Below are 15403 nucleotides of genomic sequence, written 5' to 3' on the forward strand. Positions count from 1 at the left end.
CCTCCCCGGCTACCTCCAGCACCGCCATCGGCCAGAGCTAAGCCGCCTGCCCCCCCGGCTAAGCGACCAGCAGCTGGTCGCAAGTTTAACGAGCAGGGCGACACAAGTTTGAGCCTTAACGGCGGCAGCGGCTCTGAAGGAAGCCGCAGTGGCACAGCCACACCGAGCTTAGGTGGTAGCTTGGCGGATGCCTTGCTGGCTAGGAAGAATGCCATGCAAAACAGGGAAGGGTGATGTTGGCTGGCAGACGCCGTCCCGACGGAAAACAGGGTGTCAAGGGTGAATTCCTCGGAGTTGGGGGAATCGCAAGCAAGGGCGTCCATGCGTTGGAATTCGATTGTGTGATTCTGAAAGCGTATTGTGAAGGGGTTCATACATATGTGATCCAGTTGTTCATACAATCGGTCGGATGAACTAGCTCGTTCGACTGGCCAGTATTTGCACCACCACTGGGCGAAGCATTTTGCTGCAATTGATGGATGTACCTTTATCTAGTGCATGTTGTCAAGATCAGCCTGCTGCCTGGTACACTCTGTCGCTAGGCAACAACACTCTTCTCCGCCGCAGCAGCTCTCCAAGGGGCACATTGTCATCGTCACAGTTCGGGTGTCCAGTATCGACGTTCTCAGCCTCCTCATCCACGCCGTAGTCTTGCAGGCGGTCGCCATCGTGGTTCACCCACTCATGGGATCCACATTCATCCGATTCGTACCCACCGTGAATGTTCATGTCAACTACTTCATACGCGTTAACGTCATCCAGCTCCGCCAAAATCATCTTGCGATGCCTCGCGTCCCGTTCCTGGCGCTCTTTGAATGCCCGCTTCCATTCCTCCGGACTCAAGACTGCATCTCGTAGGTCTGTGTTATAGTCCTTCCGTGATAAAGGCTGTGATCTTGCCGCACGACTTATTTTTTCCGGGTCAGGGGGGGGCCACATGCCCTCTCTATGGTTGAAGCCATTTTCGGCCCACACCCATCCACCGGCATCCTTCAATAACTCGGGGTGGCCTGCCAGCGGGAACAGCCAGAGAAGAGGGTTTGATGTACCCATTGCTTGCGCCATGTTGGCAAAAAACCCAATATCATAAGGGAACTCCACTCTTTCAACTATAATATTTTCTCCGTCAGGACCTGTAATGTTCCACGAACGACGTCCCCCGCGGTCGAGAACAGCTTCGTGCCGGTCTATCTCCCAGCTTTCGATCGTGGTGCAGTTGAACAGCCAGGATTTGAGTGTGCTGATTAACATGATTCCGAGTGCGAGAGTGGTGAAGAAGCAAATAAGCGACATCAAGGCCAAAGCGACCAGCGCCTCAAGGCTAGGGCCTAGGTACGCGGGTAGGTGGCGAGCCTCCCAGAGAGCAAACAGCCGTTGGTACAAAAGTCTCCCCAGAGCCCAAAGGGACAGGTTGGCGTAGACAAGGAACCGCAGGAAGTGCGGAAAGGTGGTCATAGAGACGCAGTTTCGGGTCCACGGGCAATGATGGTCCATCTTGGGTACGCATCGTCTGCAATGGCGGCAGTGATGTGCTCTTGGTGGCTTTGGACTGTTGCATTTCCTGCACCAGTTTTCAGCAACCTCGGTGGCTTTGTCGGGGAAGTCATAGTGGCCTGGGTTGACTGTGACGGCCTTAAAGTAGGTGAACCACAGGCAAAGCACCAAGGTGTTGAAGACGGTGGTCTCCATTCGGGACGGCGGCCCCGGCAGAAGAGTTGAGAAGTGAAAGACGCATTGCGTGAAATAAGTCAGGAATGCAGTAAGGATGCAGACAGTAGGCACTGCCAGCTTCTTCGCGAGTGCCTCGCCATTGAAATTTGACATCGCGAATTGAATCGCGAAATATATAGATGCAGCTGCCGCTTGTTTGCGCAATTGACGTAGCCTGCCTGAGTGGAGTTCACTATTAGGTTGGTCCTCGGCCAACCAAACACAAGCGGCTTGACCAATGCTGGGGGCCAAGGCAAATCATAATATTACTAGACATGCACGAGGAAGAATGCGGCCCGATAAGTAGTCATAAGGGCCTTTACAAATGGAATAATTATTTGTTCCGTATCTTAAGTTAGCTTATATTAATTATAGAGTAAAAACAAATTTCAAACCTCCTATAGCTCTACTAAATGTTAGCTAATATAACGAAGTAACTATAGAAGAGTTAAAGCTATATTACTACCTGTAATGCTAGTAGGTATTGCTCTTTTGTATTTATATTATTTCGGAGTTACTAGGCAGCTGCTCTAGGAATGTCAATAAAGTTTATTAAAAATACTTAAGGGAAGGAAGACTACTTATTAGTTAGGGCTTCCTTTCTATATACGCTCCTTTTTTTTTTTTTTTTTTTTTTTCATTCATTACGCGCATGCAGCCCTAGAGGCTATAGCGCGGCGGCCTATAGGTCCCGTAGGGCCTAGAAGACCTAATGGGCCTACTAGACCCTTAGGGTCCTAAGAGCACGCAGGAGCTAACTAGCTAACTAAACTAGCAGTAACGACTGGCTATTTATATTAAATCAGTAGAGCTTTCCCTTGCATTTTACGAATCTTAGTCCCTAGGCCTAGCTAGGCCTAGTACTATTCCTCTAGGTACCACTTTGCCGTACCGATATTAGTAGTAGTTAGGAACTCAAATAGAGCCTCCTTTCCTTGCCTAATACTAAATAAAATCGGTAGGGTAAGCGGCTTACCCTGTAGGGCTTCCTTTAGGTCTTTCCGTTCCTTCCTATAACGTACGCATTGTAGTAATAGGTGGGTTACAGTCTGTTTTTGCCCGCACTTACAGGCGTCCGAGTCGATCTTTCCAATCTTTTTTTGGTAGGGCTTAAGGTATCCGATCCCTGTTTTTAATTGTATATAGGCCGATTGGATAGGCCTAGGCAAATCGGGTAGGCTAGGCTTATACGCAAACCTAGGTTTCCCAGTCCTTCGATAGTGGGCCCCTAGGCCCCTAGCCTTAGGGCCTCGGGCCTCCTCCCTAGCCCATAGCTCCTTCCACCCCCCTAGGGCTGCCTCTTTAACTCTCCTCCGTAGATAACTTAGGGAGGTATAAGGGGCACCTATAGGCCTAGTTAGGCCACCTTTTGCAACCTGGTCTGCAATTTCGTTCCCTATAATTCCAACGTAGCCAGGGCACCACGTTAGGGTTATAGCTACCTTCCGGTCCGCTAGGCTATTTACTAGCTGCCTTGCCTTATAGGCTAGGTCGCTATACCCTGCGGCTACCTTCTGGATAGCTGCTTGGCTATCTATAAAAAGATAGGCTTCTTGCGGTAGGGGGTTTCGTTGGGATAAGGCTTTTAGGGCCCTTGTTATCCCAATTAGCTCGGCATTAACTACTTCGATCCTAGGGCCTAGGTTATAGGCCTTTGCCCCTAGGGCCCGGCCTGTAGGGTCCGTTTCGTAATAGGCGCACGAGTTCGTTGTTTGACCCCTAATAGTCCCTTGTGACCCGTCTGTATAATAAATCATACAGTTATTAAATTCTAGGTCCCTTAGAAGGGTTTCGTGTTCTAATTTAGCGGTCTCCTTAGGGCTTTGCGAAATACTTATAGAGGCCCTAAGCCCTAGGGCCCAGTGTTACGAAGCTGACTAGCAGGAAGGCAGTATGCGCAAAGACTGTAGAATTTTCGAACTAAGGAGGAAGAAAAGAGACAGAAAACAACAAGGGCAGCAAGGAACGGCCTATATACCCAGACGGTCCGCGCGTTACGTAATGGAAGGTATAGGGTAGGCTAGGAAGAGAATACGATATACGATATCGTTACACCCAGGGGGCTTGCCAGGCCGCTCTTTATCTCTCTAGGCCCCAGTTAGGACCTATTATTTCCTTGATTTTCGATAGTAGCCGGAATAGCTGTGTTATAGGCCTAATATAGGCAAAAGTACCTAAATCAGACCCCGATTCGGCTAGTTCGTCCCGTATGGCTATATTGTAGGCCCTACGGATCGAGTGGTTGTACTGAAACATTAGGGTCCTTAGGGCGTAGCCTAGGCAGGCCTTCTGGAACCGTATCTCCGGCGGGGGGATTGCGGCCTCTATTTCTAGGGCTTTTGTAGGGGACCCCCTAAAAGCCCCTAGGACCTTCGGTAGGGCCTCGTTTTGTAAGCATTGATAGTACTGTATTAGGCCTTGTTGGCCCTGGCCTTTGTACCAAACAGGGACCCCGTAATCCGCTATAGTAGTAATACAAGCAATATATAGTTGCCGTAGCGCCCTATAGGGTAGGCCCTTTTGGGTACTTGCTAGCCTAGATAGGCCTAGGAAGGCGGCCCTAGCTAGGGCTATTCGGTTTTCGATATATGATTTAAACGATAGCTTTGAATCGAACCAAATACCTAGCCACCTAATAACGGGCTTTAGTATAATTGCTATATTAGCTATTGTTACGCCTTCCGTTATAGGGGCTCTTTGTATAGTAAAGTGGATTAGTTCCGTTTTCCCGTAGTCAAATTGGACCCCTTGGGCCGTTGCTTGGGCTGTAAGCCTAGTTACAATACCTTCTAGCGCCCGGCAGTTCTTATAGGCAGATCTAGACGATACCGTTAGGCTCAAGTTATCAATATAGGATAACTGGAAGGCCTTATCCGCTATAATATCCCTAATATAAATTAGGAATAAGATAGGGCTTATAGGCGATCCTTACGGTATTCCTATAGCTATTTCGACTAGTTGGTGGATTTAGCCGTTAAAGGCTAGTTGGATCGATCGACCTGATAGGAACGATATAACCTAGCTAATTAGGGCCTTTGGGAGGTCTAGCCTCTGTAAAACCCCTATAAGCTTAACCTTTAATATGTAATCGAAGGCGCCTTTAATGTTAAGGAATAATGTAATATACGCTCCTTAGGTAGGTCTATTGTCTCCCTTCGTTTTGTATTTAACAGTTAGGCTTAGCCCAATACTATAGTATATATAAGCAAACAAGGAGTATATTAACTAAGCAGTACTTTAGTTAATAAATATACCTATAATAGTCTATTGTATTCAGACTTTATATTATAGAGTTACTAGCTAACTGCTCTAGGAATCTGTTATAATATTAGGCTTTACCTAATAGAGCTATATCCTAGGATAGAGTTACGTACTACTGTATATAACTTGTACCCTATAGCTAAGCAGGTATTAGAGTATAAGTACTCTAATGCCCAGTACTTTAAGTTAAAGTTCTGTAAATTCCTTAATAGTTATTTCTAACTACTAAATACTAGTAGTATTAGTAACTGTTATAGTATTGGGCTTAGCCCGATACAGGAGAACGGAGGGAACCAAAGGACCTACTAGGAAGAACGCATACAACTAAAAGCCCTAGTTGTTAAGTAGTTTTCCCTCCTTTAAGTCTTTTAATAAACATTATTAAGAGCCCTAGAGCAGTTGCCTAGTAACTCCGTAACAGTAACTCTATAATAGAATCTCAAAAAAGTTTATTAAGGCTTACAAAAAGGAAGTCTATTAATAGGTTAGGGCTTCCCCTTATAAAGGAGCCCTTTAAGTAGGTCTACTACCTTATTAACTTATATTATACTTAGGTATAGCCCAATAATATATATCCTATTTTTTTAATTACGTTTACTCGGTATACTCTATAACCAATATAGTAATTAGTATATATAGGAGACGACTTAGCTTAACTCTAAAAAAACATCTTAAATCTATTTTTCTCTTAGCTTATATTATAATATTAGGCTTTACCTAATAGAGCTATGTCCTATAATAGAATTACGTACTATTATATGTAACTTGTTCCCTATAACTAAGTAGGTATTAAAGTATAAGTACTCTAATGCCTTATACTTTAAGTAGAGTTCTATAGATTTCTTAACAACTATTTCCGACTACTAGATACTAATAGTACTAGTAACTCTATAATAGCTTACTATAGTTTATTAAGGCTATATTGTCTCTTTATATAGTTATTTAAGAGCTAAACATTTATGAAATTAAATACTACAAGGACTTAGATTATGAATTATAAAATAGTACACAGGACTATAAGTATAAGGCGAACTATATTGCTACGAACTAGCTATAGCTAGAGCAGCCGACCTACTTAAAAACTAAGGCAGTAAGGTGCAGGGAAGCTGTATATAAAATGCTTAATAAATATATTATAAATAAAGACTTATAATAGTAATAATTTAAAAGAGCTATTACGGACTGACCTTATAATACATATAGGGAGGTATACCTATATAGACAATAGATTAGTTAACTCTAAATGGCAAAAACTATTAAAAGATCTACTAGTATCCGTACTTAGTGCAGGTACTGCACCTTACATTTGCTTATAAGGCCTATACGCCTATAACGCGCCTTACAGATCTCAGTAGGTACAAGTAGTAGCCGTACTACTAGCCGTTGCGCTATGCGGCGCCCCCTTATTGCAGCTAGTAAGTAGGTGTATTTTAACGAATTTAATAAAGCTAATACTTTATTAATTAGCTATACTTATAAGAGCTATTGCTATCTCTTAACTATTATACTTAAGCATAGCCTAAGGCTATAATATTGTTACAATACTAACTAGTAAGAAGGTAGTATATGCAAAGACTATAGAATTTTCGAACTAAGGAGGAAGAAAAGAGAAAGAAAACAGTAAGTACGGAGAGGAAGGGCTATATATATAGGTAGTCCGCGCATTACGTAATAAAGAGTATAGGGTAGGCTAGGAAGAGAGTACAATATATAATATCTCTTGCAATTTAGATACATAAGAGGAGGGGTAGTAAAAGTATATTGCACGGACTAGGGAATCAATCAAGCTATTAGTAATAGCATAAGGAGTACCAGTTAGTAACTGGGCAAGAGTGTACAATTGGTAGTACCGAATTATATAAATAAATATAATTATTCTTCTACCTAAAGTATAAGGGAAGTACGGCTATTTATGCCTATAGAGTAGTACTGTATAGGTCCAGATTATAGCTGTACAGTTATACTATAGTTTGATCGCCTGTTTGGTTGTACAATAGTTTAATTGCCTATTTAGTCGTACAATAGTTTAATTACCGTTTCGATTGTACAATAGTTTAATTGCCTGCAGTAGTACTGTAGGCTGGCAATAGCTAGTAGCGATTGAGAGAGCGGCAATTGTTATTCCGATTAATTGGCTCCTATAGTCGACTGGCTACTATGTATATAAGTTGTATTGTAGTAGTAAGTTAGCCGGCAGTAGTACTACCGTTAGTCGTTCCGAGTTATAGTTCGGAGTAGTATATTGTATACTATTAGTTAACTCGGTATGCTTACTAATACTTACAGTATAGTATAGTATCTTTACTAGTAGTAGTACTACTAGTAATAATAGGATAGTATCCTATTTGGGTAGTCTTACTAGTATAAATACTAGTATTTTAACACCCCCTCTATTTAGTTAGTATAACTACTGCTAAATAGGGATCCCTTAGAGACCTAGTAGGCTAAGGTAGCGTTGGAAGAGATTAGCGGTAAGGGCCTTAGTAAGGCTATCGGTAGGTATAGACTTAGTGTTTAGGTAACTGATTTTGGCTAGTCCGTTTACTGCTTCTTACCGAATATACTGGAACTTTAGTAGTATATACTTTTTGTTTAGTTATGCTAATTGGGATTATTAGCGTTAGAGATAGATCTATTATTATTATATAAAAGTAGGATAGGCTGTTTAAGACCCTTGCCTATTTCTGTAAATAAACTATCTAGCTATTTAAGTTCCCGAATAGCTTCCAGTAGGGTATCTAATTCTACCTCTATAGTAGAAAGAGCAATAGTATTAGCCCTTTTTAATTTCTAGTAGATTGGTCTACCTACTAGGGTAAAGAGGTACCTATAAGTAGACTTAGAGGAGTCTAAGTTACCTATAAAGTTACTATTGGAAAATCCGAGTAGATTGGATTTAGATACTGTAGACTTAGACTAGTAGTAAATAGCTAGGTCTATAGTTCCTTTTAGATATCGAAGAAGGTTTTTGCTAGCTAATAGCTATAGGCTAGTAGCTTAGTGTATATACCGAGATTGTGACGATATCGTATATCGTACTCTTCTTCTGGCCTACCCTACACTCTTCATCACGTAATGCGCGGACCACCTATGTATATGGCCCCTTCCTTCCCGCACTTACTGTTTTCCTTCTCTTTTCTTCTTCCTTAGTTCGAAAATTCTATAGTCTTTGCACATACTGCCTTCCTGCTAGTCAGTATCGTGACATAGCTATTGGATTGCAAAGGCTATATTTAGTTAGGTTAATAGTATAAGGTATATTAAAGTCCCTACTATTTGTTAGTATACTAGTTGGTCGGTTGCGGATAAGGGAGTAAGGGGCGTTATAGTAGCCTGCTTAAGTACTTCTGGCTATAGTAGTATTGCTACTACCTTGGCCTCCTTTAACCTAAATCGGGATAGGGCTTCCTTAATATACCCTTTTTGACTAAGAGTAATACCCTTAGTTATTTAACTAATCTATACGCCTAGGAAGAAGGCGGCCTGTTTGTAGTCTTTAATTAGGTAGACCTTGTATAGTTATTGTTTTAACCTGTTAATGTATATAAGGTTTGGTCTAATAAGTAGGCAGTTATTAACGTAGCTAACTATATAAGTACTAGTAGTACTATTATAGTAAATAGCTGGATTAGATATTAGAGGGCTGTATCTGTATTAGTATAGTAGTTTAGTAAGTACTTCCTGCTACTCTTTAGGTCCTTGTTTTAGGCTGTAGAGTGCCTTTTTTAAAAGGATACCTTGTTTAACTGCTAGGTTATAGCCTAGCTTAGCTAGTAGTTTAGCTAAATTATTAGTCTTATTAAGACTAATAAATACTTTTAGTCCCTTGGGAATTTTAAGGTAATTGACTTTAGATAGCTTACTGTTTAGGAAAGTACTAATAAAGTCAATCTATTTAATGTACTAGTTGTTCTAGGCGGCTAGGGCTAGTAGTATCCTCTAGGTAGGTAGAATACTAGTAGTTGCAAAAGTCTTAATATAATTGAGGCCTTTAATTTGTATAAATCCCTTAGCTACTAGTTATACCTTAAATTTAATAGGGTTATTCTACTAATCCTTTTTAACTTATAGTATAAGTTGGCTTTTTAGAAGTTATCTACTAGTTAGTATTTCTTAAAGGGGGATAAAATAAAATACCCCTACCTGGATAAGCTACTGGAATTCTAAGAATATAGTACTTATCTACTGGTCTTTGTTATCTAACTTAAGTACCTGTTTCCAGCTAGTAGGCTTACTACTATTTAGTAGTTGCTTTGCCTTAGCTTGGTAGTATAAGTCCTGGATCCAATACGCTAGGTTAAGATCTATTGGGTTAGGGTTGTCTTCTGGTTCTAGTAGTGCATCTAGAAGAGAGGTATTTAGTAGATCCTCTATTAGCTGGGCTAGGACCCCCTCTATTATACTAGTCCTAATAGGACTAGTTGGTCCGTTGGCTCCTTGCAACCTACTGGTCCTAGTAGGACTAGTAGGTCTACTAGCCCTAGTAAGGCTAGTAGGTCTGTTGGTTCCTTGCAACCTACTGGTCCTAGTAGGACTAGTAGGTTTACTAGCCCTAGTAGGGCTAGTAGGTCCGTTGGCCCCCTTTGTCTCCCTAGGTATTAGGGGACTAAAGGTATTTTGCAAGATATAGTCTTCTATCTTAATTTCCCCCTCTAACTCTAGTCCTTGGAGACTAGGACTTAGTAGTTATTAAAGTCCTTAGGAGATAGGGCTAATACCTTTTAGGACTTTAAGGAAGGTAGTTTTTATAACTGCCCTTCTAGAAGGTATATACATAAGGTATGTTTTTAAACCTGTTAAAAATACTAGTATTTATACTAGTAAGACTACCTAAATAGGATACTATCCTATTGCTACTACTACTAGTAGCAACAGCTAGGAGTACTACTACTAGCAAATATGCTATACTATACTGCGAGTATTAGTAAGCATATAGAGTTGACTGATAGTATACAACATACTACTTCTCCGAACTACGACTCGGAGCGACTGCCGGCAGTACTACTGCCAGCCAACCCACTACTACAACCTGACCCACATATGTAGTAGTCAGTCGACTACTGGAGTCAATTGATCGGAACACTAATTGACATTCTCCTAACGACTACCAGCCGTTGCCAGCTAAGAGTACTACTCTTGGCAATTTGAACTATAGTACAGGGACAACCAAGCCGGTGACTCACCGTGCGAATACGACCAAGCAGGTGACCTACTGCGCGGTATAATGGACTGGCCACCTGACTTAACAGGCTCATATATGCGTATATTAGTACAGCAATTATAGTCTCGACTTAGGTACACTGGGTTGTCGCAGATCGTATATGCGCACATTAGTATAGCAGTTATGGTCTCGACCCAGGTACACTAAGTTATTGCAGATCGTATATGCGTACATTAGTATAGCAGTTATAGTCTCGACCCAGGAACCTAAGGTTGTCGAGGTACTACCTCTAAGACATAAATAGTCCTATTTCTCCTGTACTGTACTTGATAGAATAATCGCATTCGTTTGTATAATTCGGTACTACCAATTGTGCACTCTTGCCCAGTTACTAACTGGCACCCCTTATGCTGTTACTAACAGCTTGATTGATTCCCTGGTCCGTGCGATATACTTCCACTACCCCTCCTCTTGCGCACCCAAATTGCAAGAAAACCTAGCGTTACTAGTAGCCTTACTGGTTCTATGCGTTATACTAATTTGGTACTTTAAATCCGTTTCTGGTAAGGGATTAGGACTTTGCAGTAGGTACTAATAGCCTTATAGGCTGTAAGGTTTGGTAGCGTTTTTAGCCCTTGTAACTCCTGCTTAAGCAATTAGTAGGGGCTTAGATCCCTATTGGTAATTGCAGTATAGTTAACTAGGTTAACTATAGCAGGAAGTATAGCAGACTAGAGGAATAGTAGGAGGCCAGCCCAGATTATAGTTGCTTATAGCCGGTCTAGAATAACTTGTATAGACCGTTCGGTAAGTCTATTTTATTCGGGGGTATACGGGTAAGACGTATTAAATAGTATTCCTTTGGTACCTAACTAGTCCTAAAGTAATGTATTGATTTTAGGTCCTCTATTATAAAATAGCCTTTTTGGGCAATAGCTATAGTATATTTTTAAGCTTTAAAAGAAGTTCTTTATAGCCTAGAGAATTATTAGTCCTTCCTTATTGGGTAGGATATATACCTAACGGAATTGGGATTTATAATTAATAAGGATTTCTTAAAATGAAAGGGGAATTACCTCTTAGAATAAAGGGGTAAAATAGGAAGGGTGCGCAGTGGAAGTTCAGTTGCACGGACTATCCAAAATGGATATCAATCGAGGCTGTTAGTAACAGCAGGAAGAGCACCAGTTAGTAACTGGGCAAGGAATATAGATTTGAACAAGTCAAATAGGAGTACCAAGGGACAATTCAGAAAAGAAAGACTATTGTGTTTCTTGTACTTGCTTATGCGCGTGCGTATGTATTTACAGCGTATGTATCTAGTGTTTTTTTTTTATCCTAACTATCTAAGAGTATAGGAAAGGGAGGACTATTTTATACCTGAGAGGTAGTACCTCAATCAATGCAATATGTATATATTGGAATTCTGTCTGATTCTATATAATGTATCTCCGAACAATCTGCTTACATTTAATGCAGCTCTAAATACTCTGGTTAAGTCATACTGCTAGTTGGTTGCAACTAGTAGGGTTAATTAGTATTAGGGTTCGGTTGCGACAGTACAGCAGTAGTACTGCAGTAGTCGAGCGGGCCAGTAGTAGTACTACTGGCAAGCAACTGCTGGTTGCAGTTAGGTGGGTCCTACTGCGCAACAGTAGTACTGTTAGCGGGTAACTACTAGTAGTAGTTAGGAGCGCGTTAATTAACGGCCCGATTAATGATCTTGCTTGGTCGACTAAGTACTACTTGCACGCAACGTACAATAGTAGTAAATTGGCTGGGCAGTAGTACTGCTATTAATTGTACTAAGTCGGAGCGAGGAGAATTTGCATAGTAAGTGCAATTCGTTAACTTAATATACTACCTGTACGTATAGTACAGTGGTAGTATATAGGCAAGCAGTAGTACTGCTGCCCGGTATTACAAATAGCAATATATAGGATAGTATCCTATTTAGGTAGTCTTACTAGTATAAATACTAGTAATTTTAACACCCCCTCTATTTAGCTAGTAAGGGTACTGCTAAATAGGAATCCTTTAAAGACCTAGTAGGCTAAGGTATTATTGGAAGAGATTAGCAGTAAGGGTCTTAGTAAGACTATTGGCAGGCATTGACTTAGTATTGAGATAGCTGATTTTAGCTAAGCCGTTTGTTGCTTCTTGCCGAATGTACCGAAACTTAAGTAAGGTATACTTAGTGCAAGAGTACTAATTTGGATTGTTAGCGTTGGAGATAGATCTATTATTATTGTATAGAAGTAGAATGGGTTTTTAAAGACTTTTACCTATTTCTGTAAATAGACCATCTAGTTATTTAAGTTCCCGAATTACTTCCAGTAGGGCATCGGATTCTGCCTCTACAGTTAAAAGAGCAATTGTACTTACCCTTTTTAACTTCCAGTAGATTGGTCTACCTACTAGGGTAAAGAGGTACCTATAGGTAGACTTAGAGGAATCTAAGTTACCTGCAAAGTCGCTATCTAAAAATCCAGACAGGCTAGGTACTAGGGACTTAGACTAATAGCAAACAGCTAGGTCTATAGTTCCTTTTAGATATCGAAAAAGGTTCTTACCGGTTGATAGTTAGAGACTAATAGCCTAATATATATACCGAGATAGCTATTGGATTGCAAAGGCTATGTCTGGTCGGGTTAATAGCATTAGGTATATTAGGGTCCTAACTATTTGTTGGTATACCAATTGATCGGTTGCGGGTAAGGGAGGAAGAGGTATTATTATAGCTTGTTTAAGTACACCTGGCTGTAACGGTATTGCTACCGCCTTAGCCCCCTCTAGCCTAAATCGTAATAGTGCTTTTTCGATATACCCCTTTTAACTAAGGGTAATACCCTTAGTCGTTTGGCTAATCTATACGCCTAAGAAGAACGCAGCCTGCCTGTAATCTTTAATTGGGTAAACCTTATGTAGTTTTTGTTTTAACTTATTGATATACATAAGGTTCGGCCCAATAAGCAAATAGTCGTTAATATAGCTAACTATATAGGTACTAGCAGTACTATTATAGTAGATAGCTAGATTGGATACAAGAGGGCAATATCCGTATTATTGGAGTAGTTTGGAAAGTGTATCTTACTACTCTTTAGGTCCTTGTTTAAGACTATAGAGTGCTTTCTTTAAAAGAATGCCTTATTTAACTGCTAGGTTGTAGCCTAGCTTAGCTAGTTACTTACCTATATTATTAGTCTTGTTAAGACTAATAAATACTTTTAGTCCATTAGGCATTTTAAGGAAATTAACTTTAGGTAGCTTGCTGTTAAGGAAAGCACTAATAAAGTCAATTTATTCAATATACCAATTGTTCTAGGTAGTAAGAGCTAGTAGTATCCTTTAGGTAGGTAGAATACTTATAGCTGCAAAGGTCTCTAGGTAGTTAAGACCTTCAATCTGTATAAATCCTTTGGCTACTAAATGTACCTTAAATTTAATAGGATTGTTTTGCTAGTCCTTTTTAACTTATAGGATAAGACGGCTTTTAAGGAGTCGTCTACCAGTTGGTATTTCTTGAAGTAGGATAAAATAGAATACCCCTGCTAGGATAAGTTACTAAAATTCAGAGAATATAGTACTTATCTACTGGTCTTTGTTGTTTGATTTAAGTACCTACTTCTAGCTAGTAGGCTTGCTACTAATTAGTAGTTACTTTGCCTTAGCTTAGTAGCATAGGTTCTTAATCCAGCATGCCAGGTTGAGATCTACTGAATTAGAATTGTCTTTTAATTTAGGTTCATCTGGAAGAGAGGTATCTAGTAGATCCTTTGTTGGTTGGGCTAGGACCCCCTTTGTAGTACTAGTCCTAGTAGGACTAGTCGGTCCATTAGCCTCTTGCAACCTACTAGTCCTAGTAGGACTAGTCGGTCCGTTGGCCAGTTACAACCTGCTAGTCCTAGTAGGACTAGTCGGTCCGTTGGCCAGTTGCAACCTACTAGTCCTAGTAGGACTAGTCGGTCCGTTGGCTAGTTGCAACCTGCTAGTCCTAGTAGGACTAGTCGGTCCGTTGGCTAGTTGCAACCTACTAGTCCTAGTAGGACTAGTAGGTCTATTGGTCCTAGTAGGACCAGTAGCCCCCTCTGTCTCCCTAGGTGTTAGGGGACTGGAGTTGCTTTGCGAGATAGTAGTAATTGAATCTACTATCTCAATTTCCCCCTCTGACTCTAGTCCTTTAATACTGGGACTTAGTAGTCGGGGAAGCCCTTGGGAGATAGGGCCAATACCTTCTAGGATTTTTAGGAAGGTAGTTTTTGTAACCGACCTCCTAGAAGGTATATATATAAGGTATATTTTTGAACCTAGCGTAGCTAGTAGCCTTGCTAGTTCTGTTCGGGATACTAGTTTAGTACTTTAAATCCGTTTCTGGTGAGGAATTAGGACTTCGCAATATGCACTAATAGCCTTATAGGCCATAAGATTTAGTAGTATTTTTAGTCCCTGTAATTCCTACTTTAGTAATTAATAGGGACTTAAATCCCGGTTTAAAATTGCAGTATAGTTAATAAGATTAACTATAGCAGGAAGAACGGTAGACTAGAGGAAAAGTGGAAGACCTGCCTAGATTATTATTGTATATAGTCGGTCTAGGATGACTTGTATAGACCGTTCGGTAAGTCCGTTCTGTTCGGGCGTATACGGGTAAGATGTATCGAATAGAATTCCTTTCTTACCTAACTAAGTCTGGAGTAATGTGTTAATTTCTATACCCTTATCGAAAAATAACTATTTTAGGTAATAGTTATATTGTCGTTTAAGGCTTTTAAAGAGATTCCGAATAGCCTAGAGAATAGTTGATCCCTCCTTGTTGGGTAAGATTAATACCTAACGGAAGCGGGATTTTCAATTAATTAGTATAAGACCTATAGACTTACGATTATAGGATATTGGTCGAATCCTAAATGTATTGCCCGCAATTAAATCAAGAACGTGGTCTGGATTGTCGATAGGATCCTAAGACTGTCTTCTAGTAGATTTGGCCTAAATATAGGCAAGGTATTGGAAATCGGTAACCTAAATAGACGAAAAGTCAGGCAGCCTAGTAGTAATCCTACTAGTCTTTTTCAAGAGTAGGAGACTAATATATCCTAATTGAATGTACCAAATGCCCGCTTGTTGCAATAGTCTTTGGTAAGACTGGTTGTTGGATTCCGAATAAGTAGTTAGAAGAACTTGTTCCCTAAGACTAATAGTTAGGACTACTAGTTGGTCTGTTGCCTCTATAGGAATTGGGTCTTCTATAGGGTCTTTGAACAGGGTAGCCTT

General features: G+C 40.6%; 1 protein-coding gene across 1 annotated transcript; it reads right to left on the bottom strand.

Annotated features, from left to right (window-relative positions):
* Nucleotides 1-510: 510 nt before the first annotated feature.
* On the bottom strand, nt 511-1494 carry DCS_03701 (palmitoyltransferase pfa4; the record flags this gene model as incomplete). The annotated part of the gene is made up of 1 exon (XM_040801017.1): nt 511-1494. One exon carries the CDS (start codon nt 1492-1494, stop codon nt 511-513), a length of 984 nt encoding a protein of 327 aa, XP_040656050.1.
* Between the last annotated feature and the right edge of the window lie 13909 nt (nt 1495-15403).

Source organism: Drechmeria coniospora, chromosome 02, assembly GCF_001625195.1.
Source record: "Drechmeria coniospora strain ARSEF 6962 chromosome 02, whole genome shotgun sequence".
In the NCBI taxonomy this organism is placed as follows: domain Eukaryota; kingdom Fungi; phylum Ascomycota; class Sordariomycetes; order Hypocreales; family Ophiocordycipitaceae; genus Drechmeria; species Drechmeria coniospora.